This window comes from Fopius arisanus, unplaced genomic scaffold (genome assembly GCF_000806365.1).
Source record: "Fopius arisanus strain USDA-PBARC FA_bdor unplaced genomic scaffold, ASM80636v1 scaffold00108, whole genome shotgun sequence".
Lineage (NCBI taxonomy): Eukaryota > Metazoa > Arthropoda > Insecta > Hymenoptera > Braconidae > Fopius > Fopius arisanus.
This window is the reverse complement of record NW_011887847.1, coordinates 81,708-100,912: the sequence shown is the minus strand read 5'-3', so window position 1 is coordinate 100,912 and position 19,205 is coordinate 81,708. Positions and strand designations below refer to the sequence as shown.

At 39.0% G+C, this 19,205-nt stretch overlaps 4 protein-coding genes across 9 annotated transcripts; 1 reads left to right on the top strand and 3 right to left on the bottom strand.

Moving 5' to 3' along the window:
- Positions 1-3,033: 3,033 nt before the first annotated feature.
- Positions 3,034-7,421, bottom strand: LOC105271363 (solute carrier organic anion transporter family member 5A1-like). The gene is made up of 4 exons (XM_011312875.1): positions 7,127-7,421; positions 4,027-6,100; positions 3,754-3,943; positions 3,034-3,667 (listed from the first exon to the last, which is right to left on the bottom strand). Exons 2-4 carry the CDS (start codon positions 6,065-6,067, stop codon positions 3,100-3,102), a joined length of 2,799 nt encoding a protein of 932 aa, XP_011311177.1. The 5' UTR covers positions 6,068-6,100; positions 7,127-7,421; the 3' UTR covers positions 3,034-3,099.
- Positions 7,422-7,850: 429 nt separating this feature from the next.
- Positions 7,851-8,584, top strand: LOC105271362 (uncharacterized). The gene is made up of 3 exons (XM_011312874.1): positions 7,851-7,996; positions 8,108-8,208; positions 8,427-8,584. Exons 1-3 carry the CDS (start codon positions 7,979-7,981, stop codon positions 8,542-8,544), a joined length of 237 nt encoding a protein of 78 aa, XP_011311176.1. The 5' UTR covers positions 7,851-7,978; the 3' UTR covers positions 8,545-8,584.
- A 540-nt stretch (positions 8,585-9,124) lies between these two features.
- Positions 9,125-14,888, bottom strand: SPoCk (secretory pathway calcium atpase). 4 transcript variants are annotated; one of them, XM_011312870.1, is made up of 5 exons: positions 14,699-14,888; positions 10,948-13,392; positions 10,721-10,862; positions 10,547-10,654; positions 9,125-10,260 (listed from the first exon to the last, which is right to left on the bottom strand). In XM_011312870.1, exons 1-5 carry the CDS (start codon positions 14,720-14,722, stop codon positions 10,211-10,213), a joined length of 2,769 nt encoding a protein of 922 aa, XP_011311172.1. In that variant the 5' UTR covers positions 14,723-14,888; the 3' UTR covers positions 9,125-10,210. The 4 variants fall into 4 exon arrangements, with proteins under 4 accessions (XP_011311172.1, XP_011311173.1, XP_011311174.1 ...); XM_011312871.1 differs by lacking the exon at positions 14,699-14,888 and adding an exon at positions 14,386-14,427; XM_011312872.1 differs by lacking the exon at positions 14,699-14,888 and adding an exon at positions 13,981-14,374.
- A 192-nt stretch (positions 14,889-15,080) lies between these two features.
- On the bottom strand, positions 15,081-19,070 carry LOC105271359 (putative sodium-coupled neutral amino acid transporter 10). Of its 3 annotated transcripts, none has more exons than XM_011312868.1 (5): positions 18,988-19,070; positions 17,521-18,892; positions 17,309-17,445; positions 16,745-17,183; positions 15,081-16,576 (listed from the first exon to the last, which is right to left on the bottom strand). In XM_011312868.1, exons 2-5 carry the CDS (start codon positions 18,272-18,274, stop codon positions 15,507-15,509), a joined length of 2,400 nt encoding a protein of 799 aa, XP_011311170.1. In that variant the 5' UTR covers positions 18,275-18,892; positions 18,988-19,070; the 3' UTR covers positions 15,081-15,506. The 3 variants fall into 3 exon arrangements, with proteins under 3 accessions (XP_011311170.1, XP_011311171.1, XP_011311169.1); XM_011312869.1 differs by having other exon boundaries at positions 17,521-18,177; positions 18,988-19,069; XM_011312867.1 differs by having other exon boundaries at positions 17,521-19,024.
- Between the last annotated feature and the right edge of the window lie 135 nt (positions 19,071-19,205).

The window sequence follows — 19,205 nt, the reverse complement described above, 5'->3', positions numbered from 1 at the left end:
CGGGATTGAACCCGGGCCACCGGCGTGCCAGTCGAGCACGTTACCACTAGGACAACGCGCTCATTTAAAAATATAAACTCATTAGTGGTATATGTTCAACATATTGAATAATTTTTTCAATTGAAATTCCACAAGATGTGGTTTCCCCCTTCCGTACGTGCTACAGTCGGCTAAATTGCAGTTAAACAAATGAAAAACAAAAAGTATTCGTACAGCAGAAAATAAAATTCACCCCGTCGACTTGATGGACACCCCAGCATTGCGTGTTGCGCCCTCCCTCACTCAAACCCCCAGAACTGAGCCTCTACTTTAGTCAATCCTCTTTGAACCCAGTCATGGACATTTTATGGGAAATAATTTCACAGTATTGACAACAGGTAGGTATCAAATAAACATTATCATTTCCGTTTTATAATTCTATTATAATTTGTCAATTGAATCGTCTCACATTCACCGGTCATTCAAGGAGTAACAATAAGACTTAAAAATTAGAAATTCATGATATGGAACAGAAACCCTGCCGATACAAAATTGCCCTGATTACGTTTTCGCTTTAAACTGTTGCTCGTTTAATTTCAAGTTAAATCAATCGCTGATACTCCACTTTGACATACCAACAAATTTCTTTATTGATTTAAGGCATATTTCTCGTTAATAATTAATGGCTATCACTCTCCCAATCACTACAGATCACTGATTCACAATCGTCACACTGAACAACATGATTCTATTGACTTTCAAGTCAACCGCTTCATCTTCCATTTCCTTTTCCATTTCCGCTAGGGCAAATACCCAAAAAAAAATCCAAAAAATTAGTCTCTCTCTGTTATTTCTTCTGTTATCGGATAAAACGAAGATTAACAATTATTCAAGGGAAAACACTCAATTTTCTACAATTGTTATCATCGATATCCGACTGGTCAAGTGATTTAAGTCGTATTTTCATTCGCATGAGAAACGATTATCGATTATTTTGAAAAACGATCGATTATTTATTCGATTACTGTATAGTCTTAACAGTTCCTCGTTGAAGCAACATTTTTCGAAAGTAATCGATAATTACAAAAGGTTAAAATCAACTTATCTCAATTCATCATTATGCTGAATTCAATTTGTATACACAATGTCTTAAACATATTCTTATGGTCCCTACCAAAAATACATTGATATCTACAAGCTGGGTATTATTATCATATTAATAAACATAAACGTAATGTCTCTCCTGGCCAATTTCCAATTTGAGATTCTCATCAATTTAAAACAAAATCATCTTCAATTGAGATATGGAGCAGCGGAATAAACTTGTTTACATCTCTCGTCATTATCCCCCTATTTTTGAGCTCTTTAATAATTGAATTTGATTCCTTCATTTCCTCTGATGACTCACAGTGCGTCATCACCCTGAACAATTGACGTTGCTTGTGCAATATGTGATAAATCGTCTGTCCCGAGTCGATTTCTCAGGAAAGTCTCCACTCCCTCCAACTTCACCGCTCATTCCAACGAAAAAAAAATCTATATTTTTGCCAAATATCTACTAACTTGAAACTTTTTTACTTTTCCACATTCTTCTGTCGAGTCATTTTCCCAAAATCATCATTGGCTTAAGTAAATAAATATTCGGCAATAAAAAATTTTTCTCTCCTTTCCATTCCTCGAGTGGATCAACGAATTTCACATGTTTTCTCACATTGACACGTTTCATTTGGTCGATTACTTCTTCCGAGTGAATCGCGACAGCTTCAGGTACAAACTTAATGTCATCGACAGCCAGTGAATTTTGCATTAAATTTAGTTCTCCACTTGATGAGAATTTTACTATTGATTTTAGTAGTTTATCGTTAAATTCATTAATCGTTAATCGTCATTAGTACAACTATCTGCATCTTTCATTGCAACTCACGTTCAAATTATTAAGTATTCGATAATCGTGGGATGCAAATCTGTACAGCATATTAAAAAGTGAAAAATGCACTTCTATGGTACATGCATCCTTCAAAAGGATAAACCAGTACTATTGCATTTCTTATTTATAATAAAATTGTATAGGACGAATCTACTATTTATCTCAATTATCGATTCATTCTCGAAACAACAGAAATTAATTTTAAACGTATAGTTTTCGGAGATGAATCCATAAAAAAGAAGAATAAGGTAAATTCAACTTATCTCGCTTTTCGATTTCACCATCGATTTGAGTTATCGCAACATTTGCGTCGAAGGAAGAAGTAAAAAGGTTGTAAACAGAGTCCTCGATCGTATTATCGGTAATACTATATTGACTGCTTAGAACTCGTTGATATGAAATAAAGTGCGACTTACATATTACGAGACTCTTACTTTTTCTCACTGTTGAGGATTTTTCAGTGAAAATTCTCCCAGCCTATTAATGAATTTTCCCAAAGAAATGGTTCCCACAAAAAAATTCAGTGACTGTTTGACAATAAAAATTATTCTACATAAAAGTATTAAAAAAAAGCTTCCGTTCGGAAGAAAAAAAAGAAAAAAAAGAAGAAATTACGTGAATCAGTTGAAAATTCATCAGTTTCAAAATAAAAACTTGGAATCTCACGAGTTTTTTCTCATAAATCTCATTTAATTCCAATTTCACCCCAACAGTGCTCTCAATTTTTTCTCTCTCTCTTCAAAGTCCTCCCTAATCATGTTACGAGTACCATTAATCGATTACATCCCTAGTTTTGCGGTTTTTAAGGCAGTTATATCGTTATATTTACAGTATCCGTCAAGGGAGATGTTGGCAGAAGGAGTTTAACAACTATAAGTATTTTCCAGAGGATATCTAAGCCGTCACCACTGATTTTCCCTTGCAAACTTTAAAAATCACCATTAAAACTCGATTTCACACAAAAAATAAAGCATTCCAAAAGTTCAACGCACCTCCACCATTCGATCATGAGAAAATATTCCAAAAATATATATTTTTGAGGGAAAAAAAGAGTGAAAGATACTTGCACATCCTCAAATAATCTCTACCAACAGCCCCAATGCCCCTAATAAATGCTGTCTGCAAAATTTGCCATAAATTCGTCTATTAAAAGATTTCTCCTAGCATTTTCCTTCCTATAATTACAATTATCATTAAACATATGGATTATTAGTGTCTGTCAATAAATGGGGTATCAAGTTGGAATGGGTAGTAGAGTCACCAGAACCCTGTGTTAGCTGTGCTGCTTCTGATTCATCGAGATGTGTCGATTTAGTGGGATCTGTGGGTGATGAAATTGACGATTGAGTATTGCTCACAGAGTTGTACATAACTGGATCATTATCCGAATTATTTTGGTGATGAGGCTTCTCCTCGAAGAGTTTATCAAGGCTGATAATGGAGCCAATGAGTTCCTTGGCGGTGATGGCAGGGGGCATGTCCTCCATCTGCCTCCGTCTCCTGATGAGCCACCAGTCGAGGAGGAAGAGGGCCAACGCCAGGATCTTCATACCAGCACAAAGCCCCACATATCGGTATCTGAATTGCTCAATGTCGTACAACAAGCACCGACCTCCCTTTTCCCCACAGGTGCTCTTCCATAAAAGACAAGTCGAGTCTATCAAATTACCGAAGAGTATGGGAGCCGGAATATAACCGAATAATCGAAAAATAACAAATTGCATCCCCAGGGCGAATGATCTCTCCTCTTCTGACACTGACCTGTCATTTTTAATTGGTAAATTTATTATATTTTCTCTTGTCTCGTGTTATCGAATTGATTAGAGGAACTTATGAGAGTGACTTACCGAAGAACTATCATGAGCAATGGCATTTGGGTAACAGCAACGACGAACGTCATGAAGAAGAGGAGAATGAGAAAGGGGAAGATTGTTTTGCATGGTGAGGTACAAGGACCAGCTGTTGCCACTGGTATGGCTGTCACTTCAGCAAATTCACTTGTTGATGAAGGTAACATTGTCAAATTACCATGAATGCCTGTTTTGAATAATAAATTCAATTGAAAATAATAAAAATAAAGATTAAATAATTAATGACATGGACAAGGGAATAATACTCACATGCACAATTGGTGAAATTGGATTTTGAGCTGAAGGCAGTGCAACCGGCATGACAGGGGCTGAAATATGTGAGTCCATTGTTGCCACAGACAGGCTCTACGTCATTCATCCTGCACTCGCATCCGAAGTTGCACGACGCAGTGAGATTCACCTGAAAGGGCTCGGGTGTTTTTATGCTGCTACTGCTGGTGCTGCTGCTACTGCTGGTGCTGTTAAAATAGGGTATTGTGGTGCCGGCCATTCTGACATTGTCACAACCGAGAAAGAATAGCAATCCATAACACGTCAGACAGACGATGTTCGAAACGAGAACGAACTGAACGGCCCCCTTTGGCCTCAACTCCAGTCGCTTCAATAGACATCCACCAAAAAATATACCAATACAAGCACCAGGCATTGCAATTGATCCCGTGAATATGCTTGCTTGACTCTTACCCAAACTAAACTGGGTTTCAAGGTATTTCGGTAAGAACACGACGAAACCAGATACGATAACTAGCTCCATGCAGGCACCTAGACATGTTATGACGTACACAGGATTGCACACTAGTCTCCACATGCTTCGTGGTATATCCTTCACGTCCTTGCCATATCCACTGTCATTTTGAAGATTCTCCTTCTTCTCCTTGCCACTGCTCTTTCCCTTCTCCACTATTTTGATCTTCTCCTTCTCCCTCTGAAGGGTCTTAGGAAAGCTGAAGAATGGGATAGCCACAAGAACCAGCAGCAGACCACACAGTAAAAATCCACCCCACCACATGCCAACCCACCTGTGATCACCAGGATCAATGCTGATGATGGTGGAGGAGAGTGAGTCCATGTGAAAAGAGAGTAGATAAGCTCCAAGAAGAAAACCTAGGACAGGTCCAAAGGCAGCCATGCTGTACATACAGCCAATGTACAAGGATGCACTCTCAGGCCTGACATGATCGTCGATGTAGGTGGTGCCCAGGGTGAAGAGAGGTGAGCCTCCACAGCCGAGAAGTAGCTGTGCCAGTACGAAGAGCATCACAGGTCCAGCAGTCGATGGAGAGCCCTGAATGCAGTTATCTCCTCGTAAATTATTGTGCGGTGCCAATGGAGGAGAGGACAGCCCCGATGACAATCGTCCAAGACCCATATCCTGCTCCCTCAGGGACACCCCACGACAGATATTGTCAGAGCTCGAGTTGTTCAACGTCGTTGTGAGATTCTGCTCAGCAGTAAAATGAGGAATCATAAATATCATGGAACCCAAACCCATTATCGCAGCTCCAATGGCAATCCACACTGGTATGTGTCGTCGACTGCCCAAATAACTGACAAATATGACAGTGGTGACGTTGCCAATCTCGTAGGAGCTCGCTATGAGCCCTGACAAGCTCGAGGGTATCTCAAACCTCTTTTCAATGGTCGTTATCACAGAATTGATATAGCCAGAGCTGAGTGCCTGCTGGACAGTAACCAGAAACGACAGAAGAAAGACAAAAACCTTTATTCCAGCAAATCTCTGGATAAAGGATGGCCTGCAGCTCAATATGCCACAATCCTTGTACTCCAAATTCATTGGGGGTGTGTGGGCTCGCTCTTTATCGGCTTTATCCGATGGAAGCACCAGGGAAGCACTTGGATTTCTGCTGTGACACTTGATGATGAAATCACGATGATCAACAAGACCCGAGCTTGGATTTCTGCTGTGACATCTGATGACGGTGTCGTGGCTGAGCTTTGCCTCGTTGGGAGGAAGCTCCAGACCAACTGAACTAGTACCTGTACTCTCAGCGTACAGTCCCGTCATTGCATACATACTCTCATTCCTCCGGTGAACTGGATAATAGTTGCTTGCTGATTCACACCTTCTGTGCCCGAAGAAGCTACCACTGGCGTTACGTTTGTGAGAGCTCTCTGGCCGTTTGTGGCCAAAGGCACTCGATATACTCTCAGCCCGACGATGGCCCAACTCTGGCCGTTTGTGGCTGCTCAAACCTCCAGACTCTGTTCGTTTGTGGCCAAACATACTCGACGATGAGCCCCTTCGCTTCTCATTACTCGTTGATGCCATTTTTTTTTCTTATTATTTTTACCCTCCAGCAATCTGAAATTATTTTTTTTTTTCATTTTAGTATTCTCTGATAATCTCTTACAGAGACAAATATGAGGCACATGACGTCTTGGAAAAAAGGAAACAAGTCAATCCGTGAGATTTTTTTTTATCCCAGTCTGAGACATGCCCCCACGGAGTCGGAGGAGAAATAAAGACAGCTGAACAGATGGTGACCGTGGCTTGGCACCTCGACAGCTGAGTCGCCACGAGGCAGTGTATACAGATCGATACCCAACCCAATGCCCAAGGAAATGCCAATGGGATTAAATAAAAAAAAAAAAAGAGTACAACCTTCGCAATGATTCCAGTACATTCCAGCAAATCAATAATAGATTTTTCTCATTAATTCATCGAAATCGACTTCTCAATCTGGCCCTTCCACTTTCCATCTTACGTAAACCCCCAAAAAACAAATCTCCAATGCCTTAATTCATTCCACTCTCTAAATAAATTAATCTCTGCGTTCATCTAAATCAGTAGCCAAGTGGTTAAGTGAGATCAAGACAGAGATAATTCCGGAAAATTGATCGATTATCAAAACAATAATCTGGAAAAATATTAAGTTATCTCACTTAACTTAACTCCACTGCTGAGTTCCTATCTGGACCAAAAAATAGAAAACCCCTCGTGCATATCGAATTGTTGACGGAGTAATAGCGTTTTTAATGTGTTATTTACAACGAGGAGAGTAATTTAAAAATGCACGACTCGTTTTAGAGAATAAAATTCACAGAAGTTGATCAAGGCTAGACTGTTGACCTGAGATAAGTATGTTATCAAAAACAGAGGAGATAAAACAACTAGGAAATTTTCATTCTCGATAGGAGCAGCTGAACCCAGCTGTAGGACTCTGAAATGATTCACAGGAATGCGGGACAAATCACAATGACCGAATAATCTAACGATGCAGTGCAACACTAAATTTCAGTCCTCTTGCTTGTGAATCTTTATTTATTCCGAATTTATTGAATTTAAAGAACGATATAATTAGGAGGTAATCGGAGAATAGTGACTTACCAGAACGATACAATTTTCAGCACAGGCGACACAAACTCCTTTGTCCGGAGAACAATCATGTAATCAATTGCAGTAAGTACTATTTTTTCCATCAAACCGGAATTACAAAAATGTGGAGATTGAAGCTGGACCGAGCATTTTTCCCAATTTTTCACGATTTCTGGTGGACGAATTTCATGAAGAAATTTACCTTCCACTATAATCACATGGGAAAACGATGAATCGTCATTGAAGATCGCAGACCAGCTGTGTTTTTACTCCTAAACACGAACCAACATGAACCATACCCCAACAACCAGTTTGTTTGGCGCATGCGCCTTGCACATCCGTTTCATTGTAGGGGGGGGTATGTCCTCTGTACAAATCTCGATCATGAGCTCTCAATATATTTTTGTATCGTCCTCTGTCCATCCTGTAATATAATTCGATTCCTATCTCTCGGAATTTTCAGGACATTCCCCCATTCAAAGATCTCCTATGTGTTATATCAATTATTTCAATAACAAAAAAAAAAATCTGTCGCACGTTATGTAAAATTACGTGAAATTATAAAAAAAAAAATATTATTCTCCGGAATTTTCCCATCTTCGACTAAATGTGAGAAATGTGTTTTTTTGGAATGAGGAAGGGATAGAGTTGGATGAAAAATAGAGAGATTGAGAGTTATTTCTACATGTTCATGGAGGTATTTACGGTCTACTTTCACTTGCGATGACAAGTGGGCCGCAGGCCCCAACTTCCTTTACCTTCGGCTTAACTTCATTCCTTCCATTTGTCAAGACTCTTCAGTCTTAATCGGCTATCCTTGTGGGTAGATTCTCCAGAGAAAGTAATAATAGTGCTACCAGGACAATGCAAACCAACATTTTCGTAAGTTCACCGAAGTCTAATGTCTTGAACCGTATATTTTTCCGATCATTCCGATAAATATTTTCTTAGAAACGGCAATTCAATTAATTAATAGTTATCGTTATTGTTTAGGTTAAACTGCTGTTTATTTTTTCAATGATGATGGCTGCTCTGCCAGAAAATTCAGCTACCATTGCTGAGCCCAAGGCCCCCAATTTCCAATATTTTGAAAGGTAAAACGAAAATTTAGAAATGTTCTTCTTAAATTTCCTTGCTCCCGCGCAGTTTCAATAACTTTTTATTAATTTGTACAAAGGAGAATGACGACCAGTAGATGGACGGTTAACAATTTTTTTTTTATTGAAAAATGTCCAATTGAAAATTCGCCAAGGAGTTATTGCTGATATCTTCTCATTTAGAAAACATGCAAATAAATTATTATGTGAAACAGGCCAAAGTATCGTTACCCTTACTACGATGAGAATGGCAGAGGAAGACTACTTTATGGCTACGGTGGCCCAGATCTCTACCAATACCGCACGTACAGCGCACTCGAAGGCATTCATTAATCGTTCATAACTTTATTTTAGAAAAATAGTAAAAAAAAAACTTCAAGAGGAATGAGTGGAATACGTTAGCAATAAATTAACAGATCTAAGAAAATACTACAAACATAATTCACTCCATTCTTCCCTTTATTTCCACATTTTCCAAATTCAATATTTCATTCATTTATAAAGAAAACACAAAATATCAATATTTAAGTTGAGAAATGCTTTTAAAATTCAGCGTGATCATTTACACGTCGTATAATTTATTAGAATTAGCCATGATTTATATGAGAAAGTGGTAATTCTCTCTACTCTGAATAATAAATTGCTTGGGCCATTCTGCACCGATGATTCTTATTAAAAAATTTATTATAAATTTGAATTATCACATGAAATTCAATGATTCATTGAATTCATTATTTGAGATAACCTTCAATGGAATTGGTAGATATTTTGGAATTTCGGTGTAGATAGGCCCTTGTTTATGTAGCACCAAATCCGAATGTTGATGTTTTTATAATCACAGTTGAGAATCACTAGTTATGCACCTTCTCTCTCCGATTAAAATAGTGCAACGTGAGAGAATTTATTGCCCTAATATACAGAAGCTACCGGAAAAATAAGAATCAATATTTCAATCGCAAGTTTTCTATTTTTTGCTATTAAATTCATCTCGATTATTATTCATTGCAAGCAATGACTGTTCTTAATATATAATCTCTTGAGTAAAAATAAATGCCATGGATGAACTCGTATTTTTCTAGGATCAGAGTGAAAATGTGCTATGAATTTCTTAATATTCATTGTGCGTTTTCCAACATTATTATTACGAGTTTATATTTCATACTTCAAGTTCCGACACAATTAGCTACTTTACGAGATGCAATTGTAGAAATTCAAATGGTTATTCAACACGTATGAAAGAAATTGATAGAAATTTTATATTCGCCTCGACAAATCCTCCCTTATACCTATCTTAAGACTCAGAAATCCGAAAATACACCTCTATAATTGCCAATAATTATATATCAGAATTAAATCGGTAATTATGTGGAGAAGTGACATAACCCACGTTTAATATTTTTTTTAAGTATGGCTTTATCTCGAAAATTGCAGCTAATTAAATTATATACAGAAAAAAACTTTTGATATTTGAATTTATCACTTGATTACTGAAATACTCAATGGAATGCTGTGCGGTGACACTCATAAATGGTTAAGTGACCAAACACGTGAAGAAAATTTCAGGTGAGGGCGAAAAAAAAATGTCGTAATCCAAAATGCCAGTACTAAAGGACGGTCTGGCCCTTTTTTATCCAAAAATACCGATTTTTTTTTGTTTTCTGACAAATTGTTAATCGGATTGATCCGATTTTCATGTAAATTTCATGGATAATTTGCCAGAAAAATTTTAAAAGTCCGAACTTTTGCTAAAGAGATGTGAAACATCCTTAAAATGGCCAGCGATCTACATTGTTTTTTTTTCCCCCACTTAACTAATCAATCTCCCCATTTCTCCCGAAAGCTTGACTCGAAAATAAAAAAATCATATCCACGAGCAATCAGACTTACTTCAGTTAGAATTTCGTTAGTCATGCAAAGTTGGCTGGATCTCAGCGCATTCAACTCGTCCTCGTAAACAAATGTGGTAATATGTAGTAACGAAGAAACAAACGATTTTGTTTTAAGATCTAGCGACGTACTTGGGAGACGTTGCTCTCCGCTGCTTGTGTTCTGTAAATTCATCGATGACTTTACGACAATCCAGAGATAACAAGGAAACATGTGTTGACATAGATACTCTTGCACACATGCACACAAGCACGTATTGATCACATAAGCACGTTAACGTGTCTCTATCGCGATATATATTCTGTTGGTTGCCAGAGTGTGAATCTGATGAGATACTCTCCATTGTTCTCTTCTCAATTACAGTGATTGAACAACTTGGCGCGAGCTTAATCCGTTTTTTCCTCCTCGCCAGACAGCAACTGTCATACAAAGTCCAATTCAAACTTACTGTAATACCGTCCAGTTGTTCGTCGACGCTCCCACAGCCGCTCACCGAGCTTCTTTATTTCGCTTATGATAAAAACACTCGATGTTAGCCCCACCAAAAAAATTATATCTGAAATTTCAATTCAATAATCATTAATCCAGCTGTAATTATAATAAATTGCCACCGGTAATTCACCTTTTGCAGTGAGCGCTTCAGTCTGAAAAACGCTCTGCAGCGGAGGAAAATAAATCACGAGCATTTGGCCAATGACTGACAGTGTCACAGCCACCAAAAACATCTTATTGCTTAAAAATCCAATAGTGAATATTGACTTGGTCTGTAAAAAAAAAGTAATAGATGGCAAATTCTGGCTGAATGATCAACCTAATGAAATAATAGTCGCAATTTATAAAAATGCAAACCTGTGACCGACAGCTCAGAGCATTGAACATGTCAAAGAATACGAAGCAAGTGAATGTCATGGTGGTGTCCCTGGCAGTAATGCCCATAGAGCTCATCTCTCTGTTGAACACCCACAGAGTCCCCAGAATGATGATAACTGCAGAAAGAAGAACATTGATGATCAGACTCTTGGTGATCATGGGTTCCTTGGTGTCCCTGGGCTTCTGCTTGAGGACATCCTTGTCCACGGGCTCAACTCCGAGGCTCTGGGCAGGTGGTCCATCCATAATTATATTGATCCAAAGTATCTGCATGGCATTGAGGGGATTGGGAATGCTCATGAGAGTTGCAAGTGCAATGAGAGCCAGAGCAGCGATGCTCGTGCTCAATTGAAATCTCACGAAGTTCCTGATATTATAGAATATACCCTTTCCCTCCTCGATAGCGGCAATGATCGTTTGAAAGTCGTCGTCCACGAGGATCATGTCAGCAGCCTCTTTGCACACATCAGTACCATTTTTACCCATGGCAATACCAATGTCAGCCTTCTTGAGAGCTACTCCATCGTTCACCCCATCCCCAGTCATGCCGACGATATTGCCATTACGTTGGAGAGCCTTGACAATGGCGAGCTTATGTCTGGGAGTCACCCTGTAAAACACACTGACATTATCAATTACCTGCTCGAGCTCAGACTCTGAGATAGCTTCGATCTCGTCCCCAGACATGAGCTTCATGTGCAGAGTGTCAAGGCCAATGACACTAGCAATGGCACCAGCAGTCTCCTTGGCATCTCCAGTTACCATTTTCACCTTGACACCACTGTTGGTCAAAATGGTGATGGCCTCTCTGACCCCCTCACGTGGTGGATCACAAATCCCAATGAGGCCTACATACACGAGATCCTGAAGACTGGTGCCACGAGCCAGACCTATCACCCTCAGTCCTTGCTGGCCAATCTCATAAGCCTCCGCCAGCAGCTCATGATCCTTCTTCTGATTCAACGGATACAACTGGCCATTGATAGAGTACTTGGTGCACTGTGGTAAAATTTTCTCGAGGGCTCCCTTCACGAAATAAATTTCCTGCTTGTCCTCTGAGTACTTGGAAATGCACTTGACAGCCATCATCTTCTGGTCTGAGGAGAAGGGATACTCCTGGAGTCTGAGGTACTTTTCAGCGGTGCCATACATGCCAAATTTCATAGCAGCAGCGACGATGGCACCCTCGGTTGGCTGACCCAGCAGTGTGTCATTCTGAATAACAGCATTGTTGCAGATGCAGCCCACCTCGAGTACATTTGTTATTGCCAATTTTGCTGTTTCTGAATTATCGCACTTTCGAATTTTTACTTTTCCCCGATCATTGTAGCCAGTACCTGAGACATCCGCCACGTAGCCCTCAGGTGTAACAATTATTGTCGCCGTCATTTCATTTTTCGTGATGGTTCCGGTTTTGTCGGAGCAGATAACATTGACACAGCCCAGGGTCTCGACAGTCGGCAGTTTCTTGACAATGGCTTTTCGCTTGGCCATCCTCATCACACCCAGGGCGAGAGTCACTGTAACAACGATGGGAAGACCCTCGGGGATGGCGGCTACAGCCAGGCTTACGCTGATGGTCAGCATCTCGAGGAAGGCCTTCTTCTGGATCCACCCGAGCATCATGATAAAGGCTATGATGCAGAACGAGTAGGAGGAGAGTTGGGCCCCGAGAATGTCCATGCTCCTTTGGAGGGGTGTCTTTGGGGCCTCCTCTGCCATCATCATTGTGAACACCTCCCCGAACTCGCTCTTCTCCCCGGTGTTGATGACGATCCCTTTTCCATTGCCGCAACGTACCAGAGTACCCATGAAGGCGATGTTCTTCTTAGAGGTGTGGCCGTTACTCTTCAACAGAGGAGATGTTGATTTTCGTGAGGGTTCGGTCTCACCAGTAAAACTGCTCTCGTCGATGGCCAGGTCGATCGCCTCGTAGATGCGAATATCCGCGGGTACTCGATCACCAATATTAAGAAGCACCACGTCTCCTGGCACTAGATTTCTGGCTAGGAACGTCTCCACTCGGCCTTCCCTCAGACAATGGCAGGTTGGTGGCACCAATTTATTCAATTCCTCGAGGGACTTCTCTGAACGGTACTCCTGGACAAATGCTACGGTTACCACTATAATAATGGCAACTGTAATACTGACTGCGTCATCGAATTGCTTCATGCAGACACTGACGAATGCCGAGCCCAGAAGGAGCAGAATCAATGGATTTTTAAATTGTTCGATATATTTTTTCCAGGTGGGATCTTCTTCTTTGACTGTTAATTCATTGTACCCGACAAGTTGTCTTCTCTGCTCTGCCTCCTGCCACCACAGCCCATTCCTCGTATCCACGTGGAGTCTCGCTGCCACTTCCTCGGCACCGAGGCTCGCTGCTTCTCCCGTTGACAGCCACATGTCAACTTCTAGTTTTTCCTTTTTCAAAAGACAATAAAATTCACTAGATACATTTATCGAATTCATGTGAAAAATAAATAAATTATTTTAAAGCTATCATTAATATTCAATGTCCCGCGAGTTTCATTACCCTGAAAGAATTGCCCTACGTTCTCACTAAACATTTCCATTCATCTCGGAACTATCAATAAACTCTCAAGGCTTTTCTCAACAATCCATTCTCTCGATAAACTCCAGTGTAATGTCTCAAAAAAAATTCCAAGTATCTTCCTCGGCTATCACATCGAAAAAAAAAATCCAATCGTTTAATTTTTCTTCAGTGAATTATCCATTCGCAACGACCCTCATTCCCTCCAACAAAGCCACGAGTTTACCTCTAGCCCACATCCTAGCAAACCTTCGTCTTATTAAAAATTGTGAGAAGAGGTACTCTGAGTCATTCTCTGATTTTTCAGACATCAAAATCCAATTAAAACACAGACAAATGTCGTGTGGATGAATAAAAAAAATTTAACGTTCCAATGAATTTGAAAATTTATTTCGCAATAGTACAGAATGATTTCTCAGCACTACTTCACCCTAGTCTGGTATGAGCATGTGTCTAACCTTAAATCTGATTTTTTATCACTCTAGGAGCTGTCAGAATTCAATCGAACACTCTGTTAATTTAATCATGACACATTATTTGAGAAAATCAAGAGTATTATTTATTAATTATACACAGTCTCAAAAGGCCCAAACTGATAGCTGCCTTATTAAAAACCATAGTGACAATGAGCCCCAGTAAAAAATGGGTCTGATCTTGTCGGTGTCACAATGTTTTATGTTTCATCCACGTAATAACATTATTCTTGCGCATGGACACTTGCTTCGACCCGGGATACGTGTGACCCTCGTCTTGTACATGCTGGATAATCATTTAATTTTTCATTTATAAGAGAGAACAAGAGAAATAAGAGTTAACGAATGTAAACACTAATTTAACGCGGGCTAAATCAAATCCATCAGTACCATTATCACTTCATGAATGAGAAGACCTGGATGAGAACTACAAGACGAGGTACGTTGCACTGTGCAGCGAGGTCAATCAATAGCCGGACATGTCAGGGTTTCATAATACTAGTTTCTACTACAAAAATACTTATTCCCAAGAATTAAAGAGAAAACCAGAACAATTTCTCATTATCCAAATTATTATTACTTATCCTATCCCAAAAATCTATTTAATTTTGGGCAGAAGCTGGTACAGGAAAAATATTCATCGATCCAGAAATTCGAAGAGAATTGTTTGAAATAGAAAAAGTGGAGATGAATGATGACGAACCTTTTTGCAATCCATTGAATTCATTTTTGAAGATGATATTGGGTTGATATGTAGAGGCAACTTCAAATGTTTGATAAGATATCGATGGAATAGCACTGCGTGATCAAGAACATTTTTTTTTTATTTGAACAGGTGTCTCTTGTTAATAGAACAATCTACAATGAACAACGATCAACCGAGTGAATGTTGCAACCACTCCGCTACCTTTACCTTGACGCTCGTGTTCTTATACCCACTACCGCTCAAAATACCACCCAACTCCCCCAATCAATGCTGCAATATAATTTTAATCATCGATCCACCGGCTAAATCCATAAAGCTAGTGGGGCTGGTGGGGCTTTCGATAGTTATTGAGGGTAATAATAACACAAGTAGTAGTCAGTTCAGTTACTTATTCGTTGAAAATATATTTTTACAGGTTTTATACATTTTTGTCAGCCTTCTTCAATCCTTTCTTCTATTATTCAGAGTAGAAAAATATTCATGAGCTCTTGATTCGGTAAAAGCGTTTTGGAAATATTGTGAATTAGTCGAAATTCAGATAACGAACAGCCAATTCTTTTGGAATTTATTTATAACGTTTAAAAAAATATTTTTTTTTAAAGTTATTGAGAGATTTTTTTCTTGGACTGCGAAACTTCTCTCCTGCAACCTCTCTTCTGCAACGGTTTTCACAGCACTGTAGGCTTTTTCGAGCCTACTGTTTTCTCAACAATATAAAGACACAGAGTTAATGATTTATCGGGGAAATCATTCGAAAAAGTTTGCTCATTGTTTCTTTAAAAACTTCCTTCAAAAATAACATACTTCACGAGCATTCCAAAGACTTCAAATCTCTCTGTAAATGGGATTCAAGGGGATTTGTGTCATCTCCAGTGGATTCATTCATTTTTAACTGGGGATGCTGAACATTTCGTTTTTCTCTGCCACCCCCTATAGCATCTGGCATCTTGGACTCCTTTTCTTTATCCTTCGTTTGATTGATGAGCTTCAGAGGAATTGGCAGTTGATGATAAATAGTCTTTTTAGTTTCTGGGGTTTGGTCTCTGTTGATAGTCCTCTGAGACTGGTTTTTCTCGTTTTTTGATATCATATCTGAGATCTTCCTCGTAACAGTCCAGTTGGTGAGAACATTCACGATTGGACCTCTCGATTCAATCAACGTAATGTTCATTGAATCAGCACTGGAATTTGTTGAATTTAGAATTTTTCCCGACGATGCATTCAGGGAAATTTGTGCCTCGATTGTATTATCAATATTTTTCCTGGTTTCCTTCAAATTTATATCGGAATTTACCCGTGGAATTTCAGTATTGGCCTCGAGTTTTTGACGAATCTCATCGTTTTTCTCTCTTTTGTTCTTTGATAAATCATTTTGGTCCTTCGAGTGGGATTCTTTCTGGACGGGCTCTTGGTACATCAATCGTTTTCTCTTTTCCATTTCAAGTTCCTCCTTGTGGTGCTCAATATCTTGGAGGAGCACCTTCTGCTCTTCAATCAACTTGCGAATGTCAGTTTTGTGCTCTTCAAGTTTTTTCAAAAAGTGATCCTGTCTCGTGTCGTCGTTGGTTTCCAGATTTAATTTCCCAGTGACGTGGGACACTCCTGCGTCCTCGTTTTTTTTCACTTCTGAATTTATGAGAATTTCGTTCGCCTGCTCGTCCTGTTTTATTTTCGCTTCCACTAATTCCGTCTTTTCCTGGGGACTGATGATCGTCTCACCTGTGTCCAGTGGCTTGCTAATTATTTCAGACTTTTCAGTCACTACTTTTTCCACTGGTTTTGGTTTATCCTTGGGAGGTGGAACTGGCTCTCGAGGAATACTCATCATATCTGGCACTTTTTCAATGTCAATTTTGAAATTTGGCTGGAGAATTCCTGAAATTCATACAATTCTTCTCACTATTCAATTAATGTCACAGATTGACACACCAATCACACCATTAAAAAAATATCCCATGAAACAATGCCCCACCGCAATAATATTTTTATTGTATTCTCATTTTTGGCACTTTTAAATTCTGAAATATTTTGTGATTTATTTACCTATATTCTCCTGCTGAATAACAGGAACTAAAGGTGCTTTCGGTAGAAGCAGTTCGTCATTGCTTTTAAGAAGATTCAACTCAATATTACTAATCTGGAGTATGGGCTTCCCTGTATTGAGGTTAATTTTAGACGTGGAGGCTTCCTCCATGGCATACAGATTAGCATAAGTTCCAAGGATCATAATCCATATCCCAACGAAGGAAATAACTTGTGCTAGAAGTCGTTCATTGGTGTTTTTTGCACTGATAACGATGAAAAATGTTGTAGGGAGAATCAGGCAGATCATCACACCAATTGTTGAACCCACAAGACCAAGGACAAATTCAATATTCGGCATGAATATTCCAGTGATCAGAGCCACTGTCACAATAGTCAATGTCAAACACCTGAATCTTATTTCTGGAATGTAATTGTTCACTGGTTCGTGTGTTTGCACCTGAATCAAGGAATAATGCATAGAATAAATAATAAATTGGTTGAGAGTGAATATTTCAATGGTATATTGAGTGAATATTTCGATTGACGGGAAAAATGTAACAGCTGAGGAATTTTTCAACTTACTCGTCGGAAAAGAAGGGAATTAAGACTTGCTCGACATGGAAATATCACCAGAGGAAAGCTGAAAACTACAGAGAGTACAAATCCTATTTTTATCATGTCTGACGTTGCACTCGGCTCGAGAACCATGAGAATATTTCCTGCAGAAAAAAAAAATCACGAATTGTGAGACAAAATGAGATTTAATGGGAAATAGGAAAAGTACGAGTGATTACCTGAGAATGATTCTGTGCAAAATGCAACGTATCCAAAAAATCCGACGCAAAGATAGACCATCGTGCAGATATTGAGTGCTCCTCGGACAACGTGGTTCATCTTCTCCAGCGAAACATTGAGAATGGATTCGTAAATCTCAAACAACTGAGTCTGACAGAACAAAGCCATGGAGAATATCGGTAAACACTGGAGAATGCCAGCAGGTCGCCAGTAATTGACATTGTCATACCAATCTCCACTGAAGATGTGTTTGGTCGAGTCTATCATTACTTTCAGGACAAGGCAAATGTAAAAGCCAATGGTAGCTGTGCATATATTAGCAAGACTATCAATATTCTTCAGTAATCCCAGAGGGAAGACAATCAAGGCACCAGTGGTCAGGAGAAAACTCGTCCTGATATCCTCTGGATTTTTATTCAACATCTTGCCGATTATCTGAGGCCCTAGGTCTCCGATGACAACGTAAAATGCAATGCAGGTGCCCAGCAAAAATCCTATAATAAATAATTCCACCAGGAACTTGCCCATGGGGCCAAAGGCGTGGAACGCCAAGAACTCGAAGTTTCGTCTTCTCGACATAACTGCTGATTTTATGAGAAAGTGACAAGCCAATCTTGACAGAACACTGCAGAGCAATAGGACTGCAATTGCTAAAACTATTCCGCATTGTTTGAAACAAAAAGGCATTGCCAACACACTCACTCCAATAATACTGTTTGCCAGGGTCATAACGTGAGATAAATGGGAAGTCATCGTATTTTCTTAAACTCTCATTAATTTCTTCAATTTAATCAGGTGAATTCGAAGGATTCAATGTAAATAGGATATTTATTTATCTAATACTAATATTCTCAATCTTCAATTTTTATCTTGGATTTATGCAGATGGAGAATCAATTGTCACTTTTGTAATGAATATTGAAATTATTGAATTACAATCAATTGAGAAACATAATTTTTATGATAATATTCACTGTGATATGAAACTCTGGAGATCACTAACTCATCGAAATTTCGCCCAGTTCCATCACGCCAATGAATTTTTATTGAGTTGAGGAAAACCGCAGACTAAATTGCCAAGAAATTCAAAGGCAGCTGTATATGTTTATGTTTATATTTTTCGTCGCGATAAACAAATTTTGGGGGGGAATGCGAAATATATCGACACATCGTGGCTTCACATTTGAAGGTTAGATCAATTGTTCACTGTGTTTTTTGATGATTAGAATTTTCTTGGGATGGCAATTAGTGGGGATGAGTTGTGTGACACGTATTTTGTAAAGTTCAAGTTGCCGATCAATCGCATTTTGGTTGGTTATTGATGACGTTTTGGCTGTGATCAATGCGTGACAATAAAAAAAACAAGCAGCCACTGCGGGGATCAAATAAGAAAATATCTACGTGTTTAAATGTTTTTTCGTATTACAAGTAAAAGTTTTTAATGATTGAAAAATGCGTTTATACCACCTTTTTTCCCTCATCACTGGCGATATAAGTGAAGACATTATTCATTCTCAATGCTTCATTATTTGTTTCTGTAGAATTTGTTTGATTATCCATAAATGATTGTGAGGAGTGAATTCTCTACGAACCCATGTTGAATTATTAATTTTTATTTGTCATCACAAATAGGAAAAACGGCGATTTCAAATGCTACAATTTTCACCTGCAATTGCACCCCTGTT

Coding starts and splice junctions, on each gene's coding strand:
- LOC105271363 (XM_011312875.1), bottom strand. CDS start 6,067: ATGGCATCAACGAGTAATGAGAAGCGAAGGGGCTCATCGTCGAGTATG. Junction 3,944..4,026: donor CAATTTCACCAATTGTGCAT/GTGAGTATTATT, acceptor TATTCAAAACAG/GCATTCATGGTAATTTGACA. Junction 3,668..3,753: donor TTGCTCATGATAGTTCTTCG/GTAAGTCACTCT, acceptor TAAAAATGACAG/GTCAGTGTCAGAAGAGGAGA.
- LOC105271362 (XM_011312874.1), top strand. Junction 8,209..8,426: donor AATTTCCAATATTTTGAAAG/GTAAAACGAAAA, acceptor TATGTGAAACAG/GCCAAAGTATCGTTACCCTT.
- SPoCk (XM_011312870.1), bottom strand. CDS start 14,722: ATGAATTCAATGGATTGCAAAAAG. Junction 13,393..14,698: donor ATTCAATGGATTGCAAAAAG/GTTCGTCATCAT, acceptor CTTTTGAAAAAG/GAAAAACTAGAAGTTGACAT. Junction 10,655..10,720: donor TGAAGCGCTCACTGCAAAAG/GTGAATTACCGG, acceptor TTGAAATTTCAG/ATATAATTTTTTTGGTGGGG.
- LOC105271359 (XM_011312868.1), bottom strand. CDS start 18,274: ATGACTTCCCATTTATCTCACGTTATGACCCTGGCAAACAGTATTATT. Junction 17,446..17,520: donor TTGCACAGAATCATTCTCAG/GTAATCACTCGT, acceptor TTTTTTCTGCAG/GAAATATTCTCATGGTTCTC. Junction 17,184..17,308: donor ATTCCCTTCTTTTCCGACGA/GTAAGTTGAAAA, acceptor TCCTTGATTCAG/GTGCAAACACACGAACCAGT.